Below are 18,843 nucleotides of genomic sequence, written 5' to 3' on the forward strand. Positions count from 1 at the left end.
AATTAAGTAATAATGTAAGGTTGTATGAAGATGTTTCGAAATTTAATATAATTAAATTGATTATTTGACTAGTTGGAGTAAGTAATAGATATTTTCGAGGCAGGAAGATTTAAAATTTAAATATTTTTGATATTCAATGTATTTGTTTAGTATTTATTGATTAAATGTAAGTAATCTAATTGACTTGATTATATTTAATTTGTGAAGTTTAATTGACTCTAAAATATTCATTAGTTCCTACAATTAGTCAAATAATTATTCACTTAATATTATTTCATTATGAAAACAATTAACGCGACCTTTTACCTTACATTTTTATTGAATATTCTATAAGAAAATAAAAAGTTAAACGCAAAAAGATCAATCAAAATCAAACTTTTTTTTGACGACAAATCATTTTTTCTTAAAAACCAGAATTTGATACAAAAAAATTAATTACTTTTAGGACTCGTGATCAACGTGTTAAGTACTATTATAATTGAATATCATTTGGAATTCAAAAGATTTTTGAATAATTTAAGTTTCGTTAACTTGTATTATTAGTCATAAATAGACATTCTGTCAAAAAAGTACTGGAATTGTTAATTTAAATTGCCCGCACAGAAGGGATTGAAAAACATTTTTTTTTTCTGTCTTTCGTTATGATGCCAAGACTGAGCGCGATCTGTAACCAGTTTGTTTGCAACAGCTGTATAAGCCAGTCTGCCTCACTAGTCCTCCACAATTTTTAGAATGAAATAAATTATTGAACAAAGACTTTAACTTAAATTTAGTATTGCGAACGAAATTTCATGTGCTGAACCGTTGAAAATGGTAGAAAAATCTTTTGGTGAATCAGTTTTTTCCAAAACCCGTGCATATGAGTGGTACAAAGCGTTCAAGGAGGGCCGTGAGATCGTCGTAGTCATGCCATTGTTTTCTTTGATATCTGCTGTCTCGTGCATCATGAATCTGTTCCAAAGGCGTTTGCGTGAGGAAATCCGTTTAAAACGGCTAGAACTATGGAAGAACAACTCTAGAACGCAGGTCTCCATCGCACAGAGAGCAAATTCAAAGCCAAAAACGCAATAAATACCATTGATCAACCAACATATTCACATGATTTAGTTCCGTGTGACTTTTTTTTGTTCACCAAACTTAAATCTTTGAGTTTTGAGTCGAATTATTATTGTCTACTGATCAATCATTTAGAGGTAAATTGTATTTAAAGAAGTAGCAAAAATTAATTTTCACAATTAAAGATTTAGAAATTGATAAGTTTTATTTGAAAATGCCATATGATTGGAGTCAAATTAAACCTCATAAATCAAATGAAGATTCTATAAGTTAACATTTTTCTTGGGTATCTTAACTCATCCAACAAATTCGGATAAAAAACATATAATTCAATACTCAGCTGTAAAAATAAAAAAATTAACAGCGTATCAAATTAGTCATTAGTCATCACTCATCACATATCTTTCTTTTATTTATTTTTTTTTAGGAGGGGGGGGGGAAGGCTTCTGGTTTTTGGATTTTTTTTTTTGAAAAAATATACAAAAATTCAAAAATCCACTGTTGTTCACAAAAAAAAATTAGATTTAGAGGAAAATAATTTAAATAATTAAATTTAGAGGAAAGATGACAGACTTGAAAGATAATGCAATCTCATTAAAGTAGCCAAATCTTTTTTTCCAAAAAAATTCCAAAAACCAAGCAATGGAAATAAAATACATATGAAAAGATTCGTTAAGATTTTTCCCCCTAATTTATTTGGCCCATAAAAAACCTAAAAAAATGCAACAGTAGACCCATACAGGGTAATGAGACTTTTGAATTATTTTTGCCTTGATGAGTGGCTCAATGTTCGGTTCCACTTTTGAAATGGTACAGCATAAATCAGATTTAAGATCAATAAGGCAGTTTCGCAATTTGTCTCGCTGATTCGTGCTAACGTTGGAATAGCAGTTGCGCTGGAACCAGTCTCGAAATTGCCTCGCTTTTCCCACGCATTCACAAATCTTAACCCTTAACATAGAATATCACAACAACACACACACACTAAGTAAAATGACAATAAAATATATACGTTTGAGCAGGGCCGTACGTCAGTATTGCGCTTTGTCCGCTTCAGCGGACCAAAAAAAAAAAACCTTACTCAACCGTCCACCAATCATATAGGTATGTAAATATAGATGAATTAAGTCATAATTAATTATTAAAATCTATTATATATATGTAACTTATGACCAACTCATAATAGTACTGATTCATTATAATAAAATTACATATTTGTAGCACGTCCACCCAAAAGGAAGCTAGATAATTTTTCTCAAAATTGAACATGGAATACATTTTCCAACAAGTTATAGTTCATTTAAATGAAAAAATGATTCTGATGAATCCTTTGGAGGCACCACAAATTGTACTTAAAGTAGCCAAAAATTCACCGGTACATTTATAGAATTAATAAATTATATCTATAAGACAATATTGGGGCCAAATTAAGTCAGATAGATAAAACGGAGGTTTTAAACTACACTTAACAATCACGGGTATCTCAATTCATCGCAGAAATTTGAATTCAAATTACCCCAGCGGGCAGATTTCTCAAGGGATAAGACTACCTAATCTCGATATCGGACCAATCTTCTCTCCCGAGCAGCTCTCTGTAGTCAACAACAACAATATTCCCACTGCAGATGACTCTGAGACTAGCGACAATGTACAGGGAGGTGAGAAGAGCAAGACTGAGGAGATGGAGTTTGTGGACGGAGACCCAGAGTACCCTGTCGTCTTCACGAGCCAGCTGGGTGACCCGATACTTACCGGGCGGGAGCCAAAGCGGAAGGATATCCAGACCAGAACCAGAGTGGAGACTGAGCGGGAAACTGTGCCTAAAGTCGAGAGAGATCATCCTCTACAGCCCAAGTTACAAGCATACAGTCCTCAGATAGATGACAAATACTCCAGAGACTTTCAATATGATTGGTTCCGTAAGTTCCCGTGGCTAGAATATGACGAGGTTGAAAAGTCAGCCAAGTGTTTCGCCTGTTCCAAATTTTCCATTTCCAACCTTGGGAAATTTGAGTTCAAAACATGGAAAAAAAGTTCCTCGTTGAAAGTTCATTCTAACAACAAAAAACACAAACTGTCGATGGAAAAGTGGATCAATATCCTCACATCAAAGAGAAAGAATACCTCAGTTCTCGGCCATGTTCAGTCTCAACATGCTGAGGAAGTCGTGAAGTGGCGAGCTTATTTGAGGTATCTTTTCCAAACTGTTGGGTTCCTCGCAAAGCAAGGATTGGCTTTTAGGGGGGGATTCCGAAACAAGAGAAAAGTTGACGGAATCTAATGAAAACAATCGAGGAAACTTCTTGGAGCTTTTGTCCCTGCGTTCACACGACAATCATATTCTCAAAGATAAACTGGAGGCCGAAGTCAAAAATTTGGTTCAGCTGGGGCAGGTTTTGCCAAATGGACTTCACCTGACATCCAAAATGAGCTGATAGAGATTATAGCATCCAAAGTGACGGAAAATATAATTGAAGATATCAAGACTTGTGCCGGCGATGATGACTACTGGTTCTCTGGGATTGTTGATGAGACATCAGATATGTCAAACACGGAGCAGTTCAGTCTGTCACTGGGATATCTGACGAGTGAAGGCATCAAGAAAGAGAGCTTCCTCAAGTTTGTAAAAGTTACCCAGACTGGCGGCAAATATTTGTTAGAGAAGCTTCACGAGGCTGTCAAGGATCTCGGCTTTAACCCCGCCCGCACTGTCTCCCTGGCCGCGGACGGTGCCTCCAACATATCCGGCATCAAGAAGGGTCTTGCCGCCAGGTGGAAGGAAGCAGCCCCACTGTGTGTCTACATCCACTGCTACGCCCATGTCCTCAATCTTGTAGTCAAGGATCTTCTCTCAGATATAACCCTGTTGAGAAATACAATGGGGACAGTACAAATTTTATACAACTTCATTGAAGGGTCACCAAAGAGGTCAGCAATCTACAAGTCGGTGAAGATAACAAGTAAAGATGAGGAGCATGCCAAGGTGATGACCCTGAAGAACCAGTCTGCTACCCACTGGAGTCTCCGCTACGATGCTGTACACGCTGTATCTCTAGGGATGGTCAGAATCATGAAGACCCTCATAATAATGAGAAAAGATAAAGATACATTGTCGAGTTCAACAGCAACTTCTCTGCTCAACAGCATCTTTAGTCACGAATTTGTTTTCGGCATTGAACTGTTGAAGACACTCCTCAGACACACATCTAGCTTGTCAGATGAACTTCAAGGCAGAAAGGTTGACCTAACAAAGGCCCGGAAACACGTCAACCTAGTGATTAGGACTCTTGAAGATCTTAAGAATGAGAAAATCTTTGAATCAATCTGGAAACTTGCTGAGTTGAAGTCGTCTGAGATGAAATCAGTATTTGACCAGGAGGACTCAATTGATTTGGAATTCAAGGAGGCGAAGATTCCAAGGAGAATAAAGTGGAAAGGAACAACTGAATCCTACTTCTGTGAAACACATTTCGATGTTGCAATCAATAAGATTGTATTAGAGCTTGAGAGCAGATTTGCCACCGACGATACAAACATCACAATGGATCTCATTGCAATCGTCAATGACAGTGAAGTGGAGACCTGTGTCATTGAGCGTGTCGCCAAGCACTACAGACTTGAACTCGAGCAGCTCCAGTCAGACCATGCAATCTTCCAGCAATTCAAGGTTAATATTATAATGTTTCATTTTGCATTATATGTTTAAAATTTATGTTTCTCTAGGCAGATATTGACACAGAAGACATGGTTTCGTCACAAATTGCTGCGGAGTTAATAAGCTCGGGAGTGTTCCGCCTGATGCCGGAGCTATACAAGGTGATCGTTATCCTGGCCTCAATGCCCATCAGCAGCTGTGAGGCAGAGCGGTCATTCTCCTGTCTCAGAAGGCTCAAGAACCACATGAGGACCACCATGGACCAGGAGAGGCTCTCCTCCCTCACCCTCTTGAACATGGACAGGGTGATGGTGGACAAGGTGCTCCATGAAGACATGGACAGTTTGATTGACACCTTTGCGTCAAGGAAAGAGAGGAAAAACTTCTTCTTCTAATCATGATAAAGAACACATGCATTTTTTTCTTCATTTTTTCAAACACATCACCACGTATACATGCGAGTTAAGAACATCAAGACTTGTGAACATAATTTATTTTTTGTCGATGTAACCGTTTCATGGTATATTATAATCTCGTTCATTATCTTCATCCATTATTATTTTAAAAATATTTAAGGAGGTTTAAATTGTTTGACTTAATTGTATAGTTCAAAAATTTTCTCTCATTCTTGCACCGTGCATTTTATACTCCATTATACTCCTTCCTTTATGAATAGGTCGGCATTGACTTTCCGTCTAGAGTTTTTCCTTTTCATTTTATTTTTCCCAATGTTTGCCTGAAGAAAATAATGGTCAGACAGTCCATTGGACGATATTCTTGCAAGATTTAATCTATGCTGTAGCATTTGCCCTGTTTAAATATCCCACGTTCACCACTGAAAATCAACCGTTCACCCTTGTAAAGCGGACCGAAAAATCTTCCTGACATACGGCACTGCGTTTGAGTAATTCCTTTATTATGGGAACTCTGTTATCCACCTGTTACACAAAGGAGTGAGTTTGAGGGGAGCTGATGTTGACATTTCTAACCCAAGAGTCTCGTTACTTTTACCCAAACACGACTTAGAGTACCCAATATATTCGGGTTTTTTTTGGTTTTTTTTGTAATTAAAACAATCTGTAAATGGTTGGGATTTGAAATTTGGTTGAAAATTTGGAAAAATTGGTTGAAATTGAAACTGGGTAAATTTTGAAACAATGGTTCTTCTGTCTGAACGGTCATTCCACACATGGTAACTCCACCATTTTCCACCTGTAGGGAATTTCGTACAGGTTAAGAAACATTGTTCTAGAAAAATATGTTAGCGCTGACAAAAAAGAATAAATAGGACACACATAAACCTTTTTTCCTTTTCTATACTTTCTTTACACTGATTCTAAATTTGTGACGTCCTTTTTATTATACACTTTTAAATTAGTCTCGGCTTTCTATAAGCTGAAAAAATAAATTTGGGGAAACGAAAACGACAGGATCGATATTTTACATAGTAGTAGACGTAACGACATTTTTTTTTTTTTTTGCCCACTAGAAGCATTAATTAATTAACTAACTTAACCGCCTCCATGAAATAATTCACCCTTCCAATCTTGTTAATTAACAAGATAAATTTTCCGAAGGAAATAAAAAGTTGCATATACCAAAAAATTATATAGTGACGTCATCTGTTGTATCATGAAAAACGACATCCTGCATGAAAAAAAATGATCATGTATCGGCACAGTACCATGGTCCACGTTACCTGATTACTGTAACCGTGTATCTCCTTAAGCAAACCAACAGGCGCGTTTCACTACTTTGTTTTAAAGCTCAAGACTCCTGTAGCTTAGTCATTATTTATCACCTGGGGCGTTCATAATTAATTATGAGATGTTATTTAATTATATATAATTATAACGAAGGAAGCAAAGGGTAAAGAATGAAATAAATCTGGACAATTGACTCCTTGTTTGTTTGTTGATGATGTATATTTTTGTAATTCTCTAAAATATAAAGAGATAATATTTAATTATCATTATGAAAAAATAAATCACAGTAATAGGAATCACATTTTAATATATTTAGTGCTTGTTAATATTAATAATAAGATGATAAGGTAATAATAATTATAACAAAAAGAGAAATAACTTTTAAAATATCAACTGAATAGGTATAGTATATCAACATAATAAACTTCTTTTTTCTGTAATTAAAGGTATATAAATATATTTAAATTGGCAGTGCATTCAATTGAATTAAAATTACTAAATGTTGTTATTAAAAATTTTCTTTTATGGCAGCAATTACTATGGTAAATGAGACTAAAGTGATTGATGAAAAAGGGTTGGTATTATATAAAGGAGAAGGGAATAATAGAACGGATACTCTATTAACATTTCTCTCTGGCTAATATTCATAAATAGTAATAGTAATATGTTAAAAATTTAAAAATGGAATTATTAAAAAAAAAAACTAATGGTAATAAAGTAGTAATGATGATGAAGAAGATAATTATAGTAATTATGTATAAAAAGAAGTGTGTGTGTATATATATATTTAATAATAGTAAATAGAGAATGGACGCGCGATCTTGATGGTATATTCATGAGTTGATTTTGCTATCAGAGGATGTTCCAGGATCATCCATCATTTCTCGTACATTTTCCAAGTCTTCTATTTTGAGAATTTTAGCTGGTTCTTCGTAGAGATCGTCATAATGGAGGTCGATAAATAACTCTTGAATAAAACGTCGAGAGGTTAAACGATAAGCATATTTGCTCAAAAGTAATGACACTTCAGAGTAGAGGCACAGATCGTTGAAGAGATTTGGGAACTTTTGTTTCATTCTAAAATGAAATTAATATCAATTAAAATATTCCATAATAATTAATTATAAAAACACGTTAACAAAGATTTAAAAAAATAAAAAAACCAAAGACTTACTTTAGTAATCCCTGCTCATGAGTTTTGGTACTAAAATGCATCATGGAATCAATCAGTTTCAAAACCTCTTTACGTTGAAAGACCTTGCCTAAAACTGAATTATCTCTCATTTTTCCGGTTGCAGTTTCCTGGTCACTGCTCATAGCAGATATAATGGAGTCCGTACTATCAACAATAACGCCCTTAGTAACAACAATTTTTCTCAAATTTGAAGGAGAGCCTCCTGTGCTCACAGTGGAAGACTCTGTGGACACTCTTTCTGATGCTGGATTCGTTAATGAACTGGTTCGAGATCTACTTCTACTCTGAGATTTACAAGGATACGTTAATCGGTAACATGAAAGGCAATTATAAGGAGTATGTAACTCGAGTCCAAAGAACGCGTTAGAACTGTCTCTTGTGCTTATTGAACTCAAGGTCACAGACGTAGGAAAATGATCACCAACGTCACTTGAATCTTGCTCAACAATAAATGGAAATAAGGCCGTGATTTGAGAAGGAACTGCAATCCCTCGATACTGAGGTTCTTGACCCCCCACTAGTTCCACAGGTGAGGTTTGCTGCTGAACAGTTGGTGTAAGTATAGATATAGGCTGATTATCCGGTGAGATAAGATGATTTACACACGAGGAATTATTTTTACGTAGACGAGTAAGTCTATAATCAAGACTTTTAGACTTGTGAGTCCATGAGTCTTTCCTCCTGATTAGACCACCTGAGGAACGTCTGTATGTATCAGAATTGGTTGATCCTGTTAATTCAGCATTTTGTGAGTTGGTCTCTGTATCTACTTCTGACTCGCTGAGAAGAGGGCGCCTTCGACTATGAATTCCACGAATTGTTCGGTAACCCGAATTTTCAGTAGTCCAAGATCCGATACTGCAAACAGAGGAAACGGATCCACCACCCAATTGAAGATCCGTACTTTTCATGGTGATAACATCAATTGGAAGGGCTTCACTTTCGCTGAAAGCTCTCTGACCGGACCGTGCGTGGGGCTGTATAAAACCATCATTCGAGCTATTATCAATCAATGAGGGTATGGGAGATAACTTAGCAGAAGAGATATTTGCTACTATCGGTGCTGTGACAACCAATTTGCAGGAGTCTTCGGAACTTATGCCACTTGTGGAAGCAGAATCTATAATAAAGCTACTATTCTTTGCTTCAGATGAGGGAGGCTGAAATTCACTGAAGAATGAAAGAGTAGCAGCTGCAGCTCCTGGAGGATCTTCTTCGTCAATATTTTCTAACCCTGCGTTTACTGACGATGATTCGGCTTTGACAGGGGAATGATCAGTGAGAGAATATCCATCTTCATCACAGACTTCAGAACTAAAGCTAAGTCTCTTACTTGAGGACTGAGCCTGAAGAAGCTCCGTATCAACTGATGAAGTTGTTTTCCCACTAACATTAGAATCTCTTCTAGATTTTGTAGAAGAGCGTCTACTCAAACTTTTTTTAATTTTTTTAGACAATGATTGTCTTCCTTCACTTAAACGACTCAGCACACGTTCCCCACTCGAATCACTCAAACTTAGACTTCGAAAAAGAGAGGTCAGTTTGCTTTTCCCAGAAGAGGTATTTCCAAATGACGTGGAGCCAAAATAAGAATCAATATTTGCTGGAGTAAGAGTTTTTTGATTATCATCATCATAATTGCTTGAAGAATCATCATCGTCCTCATTGGATACATCCTCGCTCTCAGTTCTAGCTCTTTCCTTAAGAAGGTACAATTGATTGGCAAACCAATCCTCTAGTACAGGCCAATTTTCTTCTCTTCCAAACCGAAGACTAAACCAATTTAGACTAGACAACGCATTTGCTCCAACTCTGTTTGTAGCAACAAGGCTTAAGGCGTAGTAAGCTGTGCCCCTGAGAGAATAAATTTCATTTGACAAAGCAATGTCCACAATACGCCTGATACCACCATGTTGCTCAACAATCCTGGCTCCTCCAGGTGAACTTGCAACATGACATATTCCCCATATGGCTGACTTAAATGTGCATATGGCCTTATCTTCGTCTGGCATACGGGCTAATCTTATTGTTTGAAGCATGGGCCAAAATGCGGAGTCTTTTCGCTGAAGGATTTCAAGACCCTCCTCAGAGATAGCCAACTGTCCATATAAATGAGGCGGTATAAAGAGATCCTTCACAGTGTGGGGTCCATACTTTCTTCTCCCATATGTTCCATCTTCGTCTCTTTGATGCAGTGTAAAGGATTCATTAAGAAGTTCTTCAACAAGTTTCACGTACTGAAGATTATACTCGCTCCCCCACTTTTTTATTTCATCTTCAACTAAATTTATATGACTTAACAATTTGAATCCATTTGATGAACCAACAAAACGAGTTAAAATGAGGCTCCATCTAAGGCTTTTTGCTTTACTTATACGCTCCTTAAATTTATTCTTTTGAGATGCAAAGCTACATATGACGGCTTCTAAATTCATTTTGTCATCACAGGCTTCGTCTAATAATTCCAGGGCAGTAGAATAAATTATTGGAGATGGATCGTAGAGCTGTTGAACCTATAATTGCAGGAACAAATTTTTTATATCAATATCTCAAATAATTTCCAAGAAAGAAAACAGTGTGTAGTACATTAAATAAGTTTTAAAAGACTCACCAGTAAACTAATTCCCCATTGGGCAACGTTGGCACTTTTGCTCCTAATTAAAATTCCTAGAAATCTGGTAGCATATAAACGGGGAGTTTCTTCAGGAAGATCTACCAGAGCTCTTTGCAGTAGGGCCCTTGACCCCCATTCCCTCGAATAATCCAGGGAAGAAATAATTAATTTCATATACAACTCACTTCGCATCCCTAATAGCTCTGCTAAACTAGAATAGGTACATAAAAGTTAAATATAAAAAAATGTGTATTTTTGTGTATTCTCATAATATAAACAAACCTTGGTAAGAACAAATGTCGAAAAAGATGGCCTTGTCCACTTTGGGTACGAGAAAGATGCCCAATAAATAAAAAGTAATATTGACATGCTGTACTAGCGATTTTAGTAGGGGAAATTAAACAATCATGTGCAGACTCTGCTGAGATGACGGCTTTAAAATAGTAATGAATGTCCGAGAGGAGTTCATCAAGTATCCTTGATCCTTCGCCAGAACCACATTTGAGTAGGAAATCTAAAAACACAATGCCCACCCAACCATACTCTTTCGACTCTCGTCTACTCAACTCAACTTTAGAAAACTTTCCATTTGAAGGTTTAAAAAAATCAAATATTTTCCTCAGAAATTGCTTATTAGTGGAACTCTCCAAATTTTTCAAAAAATTATCACTGGGGCATTGAAAAACGACTGTTATTTGATCCCATTGCCAATCTACCCAATTAAGTCTAGGAGACAAAACCCCTGACTCTTTGATAGCAGTGTTAACACGATCATCTGCAGATTTGTTTAACAATTGACTCCAAGCTCCGGGATTTTGAAGCTTAACTCCGATAAAGCCTTCCCCATTAGGAAAGCGCTCACTTACAGATAATATTTCATAAAAAAATAAACTAGAAGCCGTTGGCCCCCTCTTTTTAATAGAATGAATACGATTTAGAGTAGAAACAGCTTGAGACGCTCGATTAGCCCTACAAAATGTTATAAAAATATAAATATTTTTCAACCTGATGCTCAAATAGGATTATTATACCTTTCAGGATCTGAGGATGCAACTTCAGCAAATAAAGTAGGAAGACAATGATTTGAGTAATTAGTTTCGTGTGGCAACAATATAAAAGTTTTATGAAGTAATTCTCCAAGAAGAACAGTCGCTTTAATTGAGAGAACAAGGCTGGATGATACTAAAACATTAACCAGAGCTTCAGGTAAGTTTAGCTCCATAAGGCAAGTAAGCAAAATACTAAGATGATTTTCTCTAATATTTGGTCTGAAAAGGAAAAAGTTAAGATATGAGCAAATAGAGGTAAGAAGTAAATGAATTCAATTACCTAGCTTTCGACAATCTAGGAAGAATATCAAAGCCTTCCGAAGCAACGAATCCTTCCTTCAACTGCCAATTCTCTCGAGGAGAAGAGGGATCAATGTCTTCAAGAACCTCTTTCACGTTAGACGAAGACTTAGGAACTCTCAGATAAAGCATCTCATATATTAAATCAATCAATAAATTCTGTAAATATTAAACGAATCAATACACTATTTTATTGCATTAAATATTCATTATCTCCTCACGCGAACTTCCGAATTTGACAAATACAATATATCAATCAAGGCCTTTAATGGAGAATTTTTCGAACTTAGATTACAGAGTTGTAGAAGACCAGGCCATGAACGAAGTAAGGACAGAATGGCTTGTTGACTACATTGAAACCTCATTTGCTTATCCTCAAGCGCTTCAGAGGGCGTGGGCACTTTTTGACTAAACCAATTATGAATGTAGCGAAACTCTGTAAATGGGGTGATCACAACTCCGAGATTAATATTAGCCATAGACCTTGTTTTAGGATTATTAAATAAGCGTAAAAGACATCCAATCATGGCCTCTGCCATTCGAGGCATTGAGCAATCAAGTAAGGAATTTGTTAAAGCTCTGACACCCTGACAAAGTATAAACACTGTACTGTTCAAAACACCTGGGGGAAAAAAGCAATGGATACTATCTATATAAATTTCTCTATAAAATGAATGAACTTACTTATTTCGCAAAGAATGGCTAAAGAGATCCTGAGTAAACGGTCATTTTCTTTAACCCCACCCTCTGCAATGGCTATAAGACTCCGGCACAGAGAGGAAGGGAAGGACTCGGGGCAAGAAAATAAGAGTTTACGGATGAACCGCAGGGCTTGCAGTCTTTCTACTCGATTGTCCAGGTCGATGTCGATGCATCTTGAAACAAGGAGGTGAGCATTGATTTGAAGGAAATCCTGGACTCTGCAAGGACGATCCACAATGTATCGAAACACACGAAGAGTCGCAGCTCGCACTTCTGCCGCTTCATGGGTCAAAGGAATACGGAGACTGCAATGAAATCAAAGGAATGAATCCCCTCCATGACTGAATCAGTGACTCCCCTCTTTACCAAAGCATGATTTCCTTGAGCCTCAAGCCCAGAGACAGATCCTCCTCCAAGGAATCCTTCCGCTGTTCCAAGAGAACTTTGACGAGTGCGTTCAGATAGGCCAGTTTCTTTCCCTTGGACCCTCCTTTGGAGGACAGGTACTTGAGAGCCTCAATCACGTTCTCCCCAACACAACTCCCCTCAGACAAATCCAACTCATCGTCTTCGTTGTTATTCTCCAGGAATCGAGCCCTCAAATTCGGGTTGCCTCGTTTACCGCAATAGAGTCGCCCACCTCCATTAGTACGACCCGGTGGATAATAATATCCACTTGCCATGCCCACTATTCTAATCTCCACATTCAAAAAGTCTGCTGCTCAAGCTGTAAGGCCGAATGGACCGGGATGGATTCGATCAAAGAGACGCCAAGTTAATAGCTAGGGACCAAAGGAATACATAGACATAGATTCTAATATGTAGAAATAAATAGAATATTTCTATCCAAATCAATAGGAATGCCGCAAAACAAGTGCATTCCTTCCAGACAACCCACGCAACCTTCCTTCTCATGCACCTTCACTTCTTCCATTAAGATGTTATAAAGATATTTATTTATGTAGCTTTTATTTTTAATTTCTATCTTTTCAGATAATTATCAATTCAATTATTATTATCATTAGAGCTCTACTACTACTTCTCTCGAATACACAAAATCAAAAACGCCTGCCACCACTTAATAATATGTACCTACTATTACTGTTATTATCTCTTTCTCAGCCTTTTTAATCTGTCAAGCAATCAATGATATGACAGATCACATTCAATATATGCTATTACGTTCATCTAAATGAGGCATATCATTCATACATACCTCATATAATATCTTGTAGGAATCTCAAATCTGCTACGAAGTTAGTAAGGATTTATATATAGCTAACTAGAAATATCTAAATAAATATAAGCAGTCCAACTGCGTCATGAATTGCCCAGTATGCTGGGGGCTGAATATCGTATTTTCATATTATACGCCTGTAGGTATAAAAAAGAAAAAAAGGAGAACTTACTTCATATATTATTATTGACGTTTATTAATACGGTGGACTACTATTAGTTATAAGTCTTATATTGTAACTTTAAATGACTGTATCCAATTCATTTATTAGTATCTTTCAATATATTTTATTTAGATAGGGAATATATCTCATTGTCTTAATATTAGGTATATTTTTGTAATAAAAACTACCAGTACAGCGAAGAAATCTATATAATATAATAAAATATATTGAATTAAGTGGATATTATGTATTAGATACGAAAACAAGAATTAAAAAACATTAAGCAAGGGAGTCCTTTTAACATAACTAACTTGTATGGCAAATATTTAGTAATTATATGAAATTAATTCATTTGTGTGGAGATCCTTGATCTTTGTGAAAGTAATATTATAATATGGTGACAAGCAATTGGGTGGTTTAGAAGAGGATTCCCGACTCAATAAATTTGGGAATTGTAATGACATTAAGATATTCCAATAGTCTAATATAAGTTTACATGAGTTAAGAGCTTAACTATATATATTTTTTAAACACATAATCACTCAACAGCTGCCAATAACTATTTATTTGTTATTGCAAAATAGAATTAAAACACAGTTTGCAGAAAAAAAGTTCCAGAAAAGAGAGATACATTATCTTTAAGAGTCTAGAATCATCTTCCAATGACAAAAGAGAGACATAAGTAATAAGGAACTCAGAGGCGAGCTTGAAGTTTTCAAGTGATATCCTGTATCCTCATAGACTTCTTATAGAAGTATACGATGGTTCTGTTGAAGATCAAGTACAATTGATTTATTCTTGAGTATGGAGATCACGAGGTCAGAAGTAACTATCACAGACCTTGACATTAAAGAGCTCCTCTAGAATGAAGGAGTATTTCCATGAAACTTAAAGGAGATGAGATCCACTGAGTGAGGTGCAAAGAGGCAAGATCCCTTGCAGAAACATGAAGTTAAAGATCAGAGGGCGTGTAGCTAAGATATCCAAAAGGAAAAACATGATACCCTAGGAACGATAAGTAGATACAGATTGCCGATTGCCTCGAAGAAAGATCTATCCGAATGACCATGAATTGAATATCTTTCCACTCAGTTCCAACTATTTCCATCCCTCATTACTTCTACTGAGTAAATGGAATTCGAAGTCATAGTTAGACGTGTCCAAAGGTTTCGTGAATCAAAAAGAAGTTGTAAATCCTCCAATTATATAGTTCCAGACTCCAGACGTATGTTACATTTTCTTTTCTATCTCTTCTCTCTTTCTAATTTATTCTTAATATTATTGTATATTGACTGTCGATGAAACAGCAAGCAAGACGACGAGTCATAGAAGAGGCGATGAGAATTGAGAATAGAGGAAAAATAAAGAACATTATTTTTTATTATTGGTAGCAATAATTAGCAAAATAACTATAAGTAATGTTACTTATTTTTCAGTTCCAATGAAGCGGATTTCAATGTTGTTAATAAATATCATTAATTATTTTTCTAACATAGAATTAAAAGACAAGTTCACATTCTCATGCTCCTTTGGTATGATACATAGACGTATTTTCCTTCCAATTTCGCCCCTTAAGATAACTAAATAGTAGATATTTTTTGGTTTTTTTGTAAAATATGAAACTTTGTGGTTCAATCTTATACTTTATAAAGCTAGAAAGGGTCTTTAGATTGTAATTAAAATCAGTAGTGCAATACAATGAGTCAATGGCGATATTCTCTTGATTAAAAAAATAAAAGTACACGTGGCCGGGCTTAATCTGTGTCTTTTAAAAAAGAGGGAGGCTCTTAAATTAATAAAGTTTTGAAAATTTTCACTGACGTCATAAATTGCATCGTACTATCTTAAGAGCTCAAAGCTAGTTGATATTTGTATTAGATAAAATGGACAAATTTCCAATAAATCTTGATTGAACTTGATCAAACGGCTATAAGAATAAAAAAGACTTAATAAATATATTGAATATTACTTAATGCAAAAGATAAACACTGATATTTGAATTAAATCAAAGTAATATCTTCTATAAATCTCTAAAATAGCTAGATTTATACAATTTTTAATTTTTTTTTACAATATGGAAATAAGATTGTAATAAGATGTATATTTGTAAAAAAATTTAGAGTCAGATATATAATAAACCGTGAGTGAACTTTTGGCCGAACACATTTTAGCCGAAGGACAATTTGTCGAACGTACATTTCGCTGAAGGACAATTTAGAACATTTGACCGGAAACTTATATTAAATTTATTTATATAAACGATTGTATATTTTAATTCAATTTAAAATGATATTATTTTATGATAAATTGGTATTGTTCATATGCTATATATGTCATGTATGTAAATTATTGAGTGTTCTTTTGCAGAAAAAAAATATTATATTCATTAATGAACATTATAAAAACACAAGGCAGTAGTGGTTCATTGTAAAATGATTGTGGTAAAAAGATTGCAGACAAAACAGTTGCGTGGGAAAATTGTAAAGTACATTATCATTGTCAGACAAAATTGTGGTGGATAATATCATCGTGAAGCAACATCAATGTAAGCAATATGATTGTGAATGATTACTTTGCAAGACATTATTATCGTGTGTAATTTCGTTCCAATTTATATTATATTCGGTCAATAAAAATATTGAAAGATGAAGAAACTTGCTATGAAATACCCCATTAAATATCCCCAGACTCCAGATTATAAAAGTGAAGCGCTAAGCCCCAAAGTACTTTAAGCTCCACCGCGTTTCTAAGCATTTATGACCCTTTTATAATATACTATAACACACTCTGAACCACAGGTTGTGTAGGTGAACGCCTGGCCCCCCAAGGGAGATCAAATTCCATTGTCGCAGATTTCGTAATATATACCTTTCTATTAACCACCATACATCACATAAACACTGCACAAAAAAGTACAGACTACTTGTGTAAAAATAGATGAATATATTTAATATAAAAATATTTTTCTGCAAAGGATACCTCATTAATTTACATGTATGACATATACAGCATATGAACAATACATATTTATCACAATATCACTTTAAATTCAATTAAAATACGCAATCGTATATATCAACAAATTTAATATCATTTTTCGGCCAATTTTCCCAAATAGTCTTTCGTCGAAATATTCCTTCAGAAAATTGTTCTTCAGCAAAATGTCGGAAGAGGTCATCCCGATGAAGAGAAAATGGTTTCATTTGGTCATCTAGTCCCATAATGGTTCATAAATTGTGGAGCACCAGCTCCATCTAGCGATATGCGGAGGAACGTCATATAAGGGTTAAGCCTAATTTGTAATAATAGTAATTTTTTGAATAATATGGGGGGGGGGGATCTTTTTATAATAGCAGGTTGTTTTAAAACAAAACCCCTAGTCTTATTTAATATTTCTCTCTCTCAAACACATGGAATATAACTTATGAAATGTATGATTATATATTTTAAAAGATTATTCAATGTCTCCGATGCTGGCATTATTTATGTAACATCTGAGTTTATATAATGATGCATCTCTGGTATTAATGTCAATAGTAATTCATATGTATGGGTCCTCAAAATGCAGCTATAATTTTTATTTTTATTATACAATTCCCTCTTATAGTAATTCAATATCTCCAAACATATGTATGCGTAAACATAAAAACAATCTTGAACAAAAATCAATAAAAAGAGACAATCCCAGTGTATTTTTTTACTTAATATAAATATTTCTTTGGCATATTTGTGTCAACTATATGCCTTGTAGTCTAATTTATAAGATGTGTTTGATACCAAAGAATTTTAGATAAAGTTTAGAAACTTTATCTTATTTAAGCGATTTATGATGGTCCAAATATGGAATTTCCAATAAAATCTCTCTATTTTTAATTATTTTATCGTGACTATTTAATTTTTTTTTAATTTGAAAAATTAAAATTTATTGAAAATATTTAAAAAGTCCAAGCATTCAAAAAAAAAAAAATTTTTTTGAAGAAAAAAAATTGAGAAATTAAATATATATTACATTTTTGGTATAAAAATTCAATATTTAATTTTTTGGAAGACAATTTTTAAATAAGTAAGTACTTAAAAAAATCAATTTAAAAAAGGATAATAAATATAAAATTTTTAGAAAAATTTAATAAAAACATCGAATATTATTATTTTTAAAATCCATAACTATTCACAAAAAATTACAATTTTTTGAAAAAATATTTGAAATACAAATTGTTTGTAAAACAATTTCAAAAATTAAATTGTTCTTAAATGGTGCTTGGTTATGGAATTTTTTTTAAACAAAATCCATAAATTAAATTGAAAATATTATTATTTCTTAAAAAAAAAAAAAAAAAAAAAATCCATAGTTATTCACAGAAAATTAATTTTTTGAAAAAAAAAGAGAGAAATTAAATTTTTTACTTTGCTGCATACTTTGGCCCAATGACGAAATGTTTATGTTTCATTTGCACAAGCATAATTTTGGACTCATAATGCGTAGTAATTGAGTATTCCACGGTTGATCGTTATATTAATTATTAATGATGTTTTCCCCTTTTATTTAATATCAAGGTTTTGTGATTTTTTAAATTTTAATTTATCCAAAAATTAAGTTTTTGGAATAAAATTTGGAAAGTTAAATTTCAACTATTATATTTTTGCAATTTTTTTTTTTAAAAAACCTATAGCTATTTTCAAATACATAAATTTTTACGAAAAAAATATGTCCAATTAACTTTTCAAATATTAAATTTTCTAATAAAAGCAAAAATTCCTTAATTAAAGCCCTCCAGCTCACGCTCGACGGACTACTTGAAAAGTTCTTAATTGAATTTTACAGTAAATTAAAAAGTTCAAATGTCCACAATTGATATTTTTCTCGTAAATACATAATTAATGCATAATGTTAATAGATTAACATGAAACAATAACATCAATAAATAGTTGGTAATTAAAATGATTGAAGTCAACATTAAATTTAAGCAGAATTTGACGTAGAAATTGTAACATTTTATATAAGAAATAGATGGATTAATATAACAACTAATGATGAATTAAAATAGGAGTAGTTATGAGACATAAAAGTTGCAACATGTACAAAATCCTAATTTGTACACAATATATTACACAAAAAAAAATACATATACATAATAAAAATTCAAAAATTTAGCCAATAAAAAAGTG

General features: G+C 34.0%; 2 protein-coding genes and 1 long non-coding RNA gene across 4 annotated transcripts; 2 read left to right on the forward strand and 1 right to left on the reverse strand.

The window, feature by feature from the left end:
- Window positions 1-2,474: 2,474 nt before the first annotated feature.
- Window positions 2,475-5,254, forward strand: LOC139905361 (zinc finger MYM-type protein 1-like). Of its 2 annotated transcripts, none has more exons than XM_071888333.1 (2): window positions 2,475-4,723; window positions 4,780-5,254. In XM_071888333.1, exons 1-2 carry the CDS (start codon window positions 3,599-3,601, stop codon window positions 5,104-5,106), a joined length of 1,452 nt encoding a protein of 483 aa, XP_071744434.1. In that variant the 5' UTR covers window positions 2,475-3,598; the 3' UTR covers window positions 5,107-5,254. The 2 variants fall into 2 exon arrangements, with proteins under 2 accessions (XP_071744434.1, XP_071744435.1); XM_071888334.1 differs by having other exon boundaries at window positions 2,514-4,723; window positions 4,784-5,254.
- Window positions 5,255-6,617: 1,363 nt separating this feature from the next.
- rictor (rapamycin-insensitive companion of Tor) lies at window positions 6,618-13,440 on the reverse strand. Its single transcript, XM_040711682.2, has 9 exons — window positions 12,644-13,440; window positions 12,260-12,582; window positions 11,797-12,197; window positions 11,556-11,734; window positions 11,258-11,494; window positions 10,509-11,195; window positions 10,224-10,437; window positions 7,592-10,125; window positions 6,618-7,494 (listed from the first exon to the last, which is right to left on the reverse strand). The coding sequence occupies exons 1-9, from the start codon at window positions 12,958-12,960 to the stop codon at window positions 7,251-7,253; spliced, it is 5,136 nt and encodes a 1,711-aa protein (XP_040567616.1). The 5' UTR covers window positions 12,961-13,440; the 3' UTR covers window positions 6,618-7,250.
- Window positions 13,441-14,171: 731 nt separating this feature from the next.
- Window positions 14,172-17,326, forward strand: LOC121118728 (uncharacterized). The gene is made up of 2 exons (XR_005864551.2): window positions 14,172-14,902; window positions 14,985-17,326. It is a non-coding gene; the product is annotated as an uncharacterized lncRNA (long non-coding RNA).
- The last annotated feature ends 1,517 nt before the right edge of the window (window positions 17,327-18,843 follow it).

The sequence above is a fragment of the Lepeophtheirus salmonis genome, chromosome 5 (assembly GCF_016086655.4).
Source record: "Lepeophtheirus salmonis chromosome 5, UVic_Lsal_1.4, whole genome shotgun sequence".
Classification (NCBI taxonomy): domain Eukaryota; kingdom Metazoa; phylum Arthropoda; class Copepoda; order Siphonostomatoida; family Caligidae; genus Lepeophtheirus; species Lepeophtheirus salmonis.

Coding starts and splice junctions, on each gene's coding strand:
- rictor (XM_040711682.2), bottom strand. CDS start 12,960: ATGGCAAGTGGATATTATTATCCACCGGGTCGTACTAATGGAGGTGGG. Junction 10,438..10,508: donor CGACATTTGTTCTTACCAAG/GTTTGTTTATAT, acceptor TACCTATTCTAG/TTTAGCAGAGCTATTAGGGA. Junction 7,495..7,591: donor CATGAGCAGGGATTACTAAA/GTAAGTCTTTGG, acceptor ATTTCATTTTAG/AATGAAACAAAAGTTCCCAA.
- LOC139905361 (XM_071888333.1), top strand. CDS start 3,599: ATGTCAAACACGGAGCAGTTCAGTCTGTCACTGGGATATCTGACGAGT. Junction 4,724..4,779: donor CAATCTTCCAGCAATTCAAG/GTTAATATTATA, acceptor ATGTTTCTCTAG/GCAGATATTGACACAGAAGA.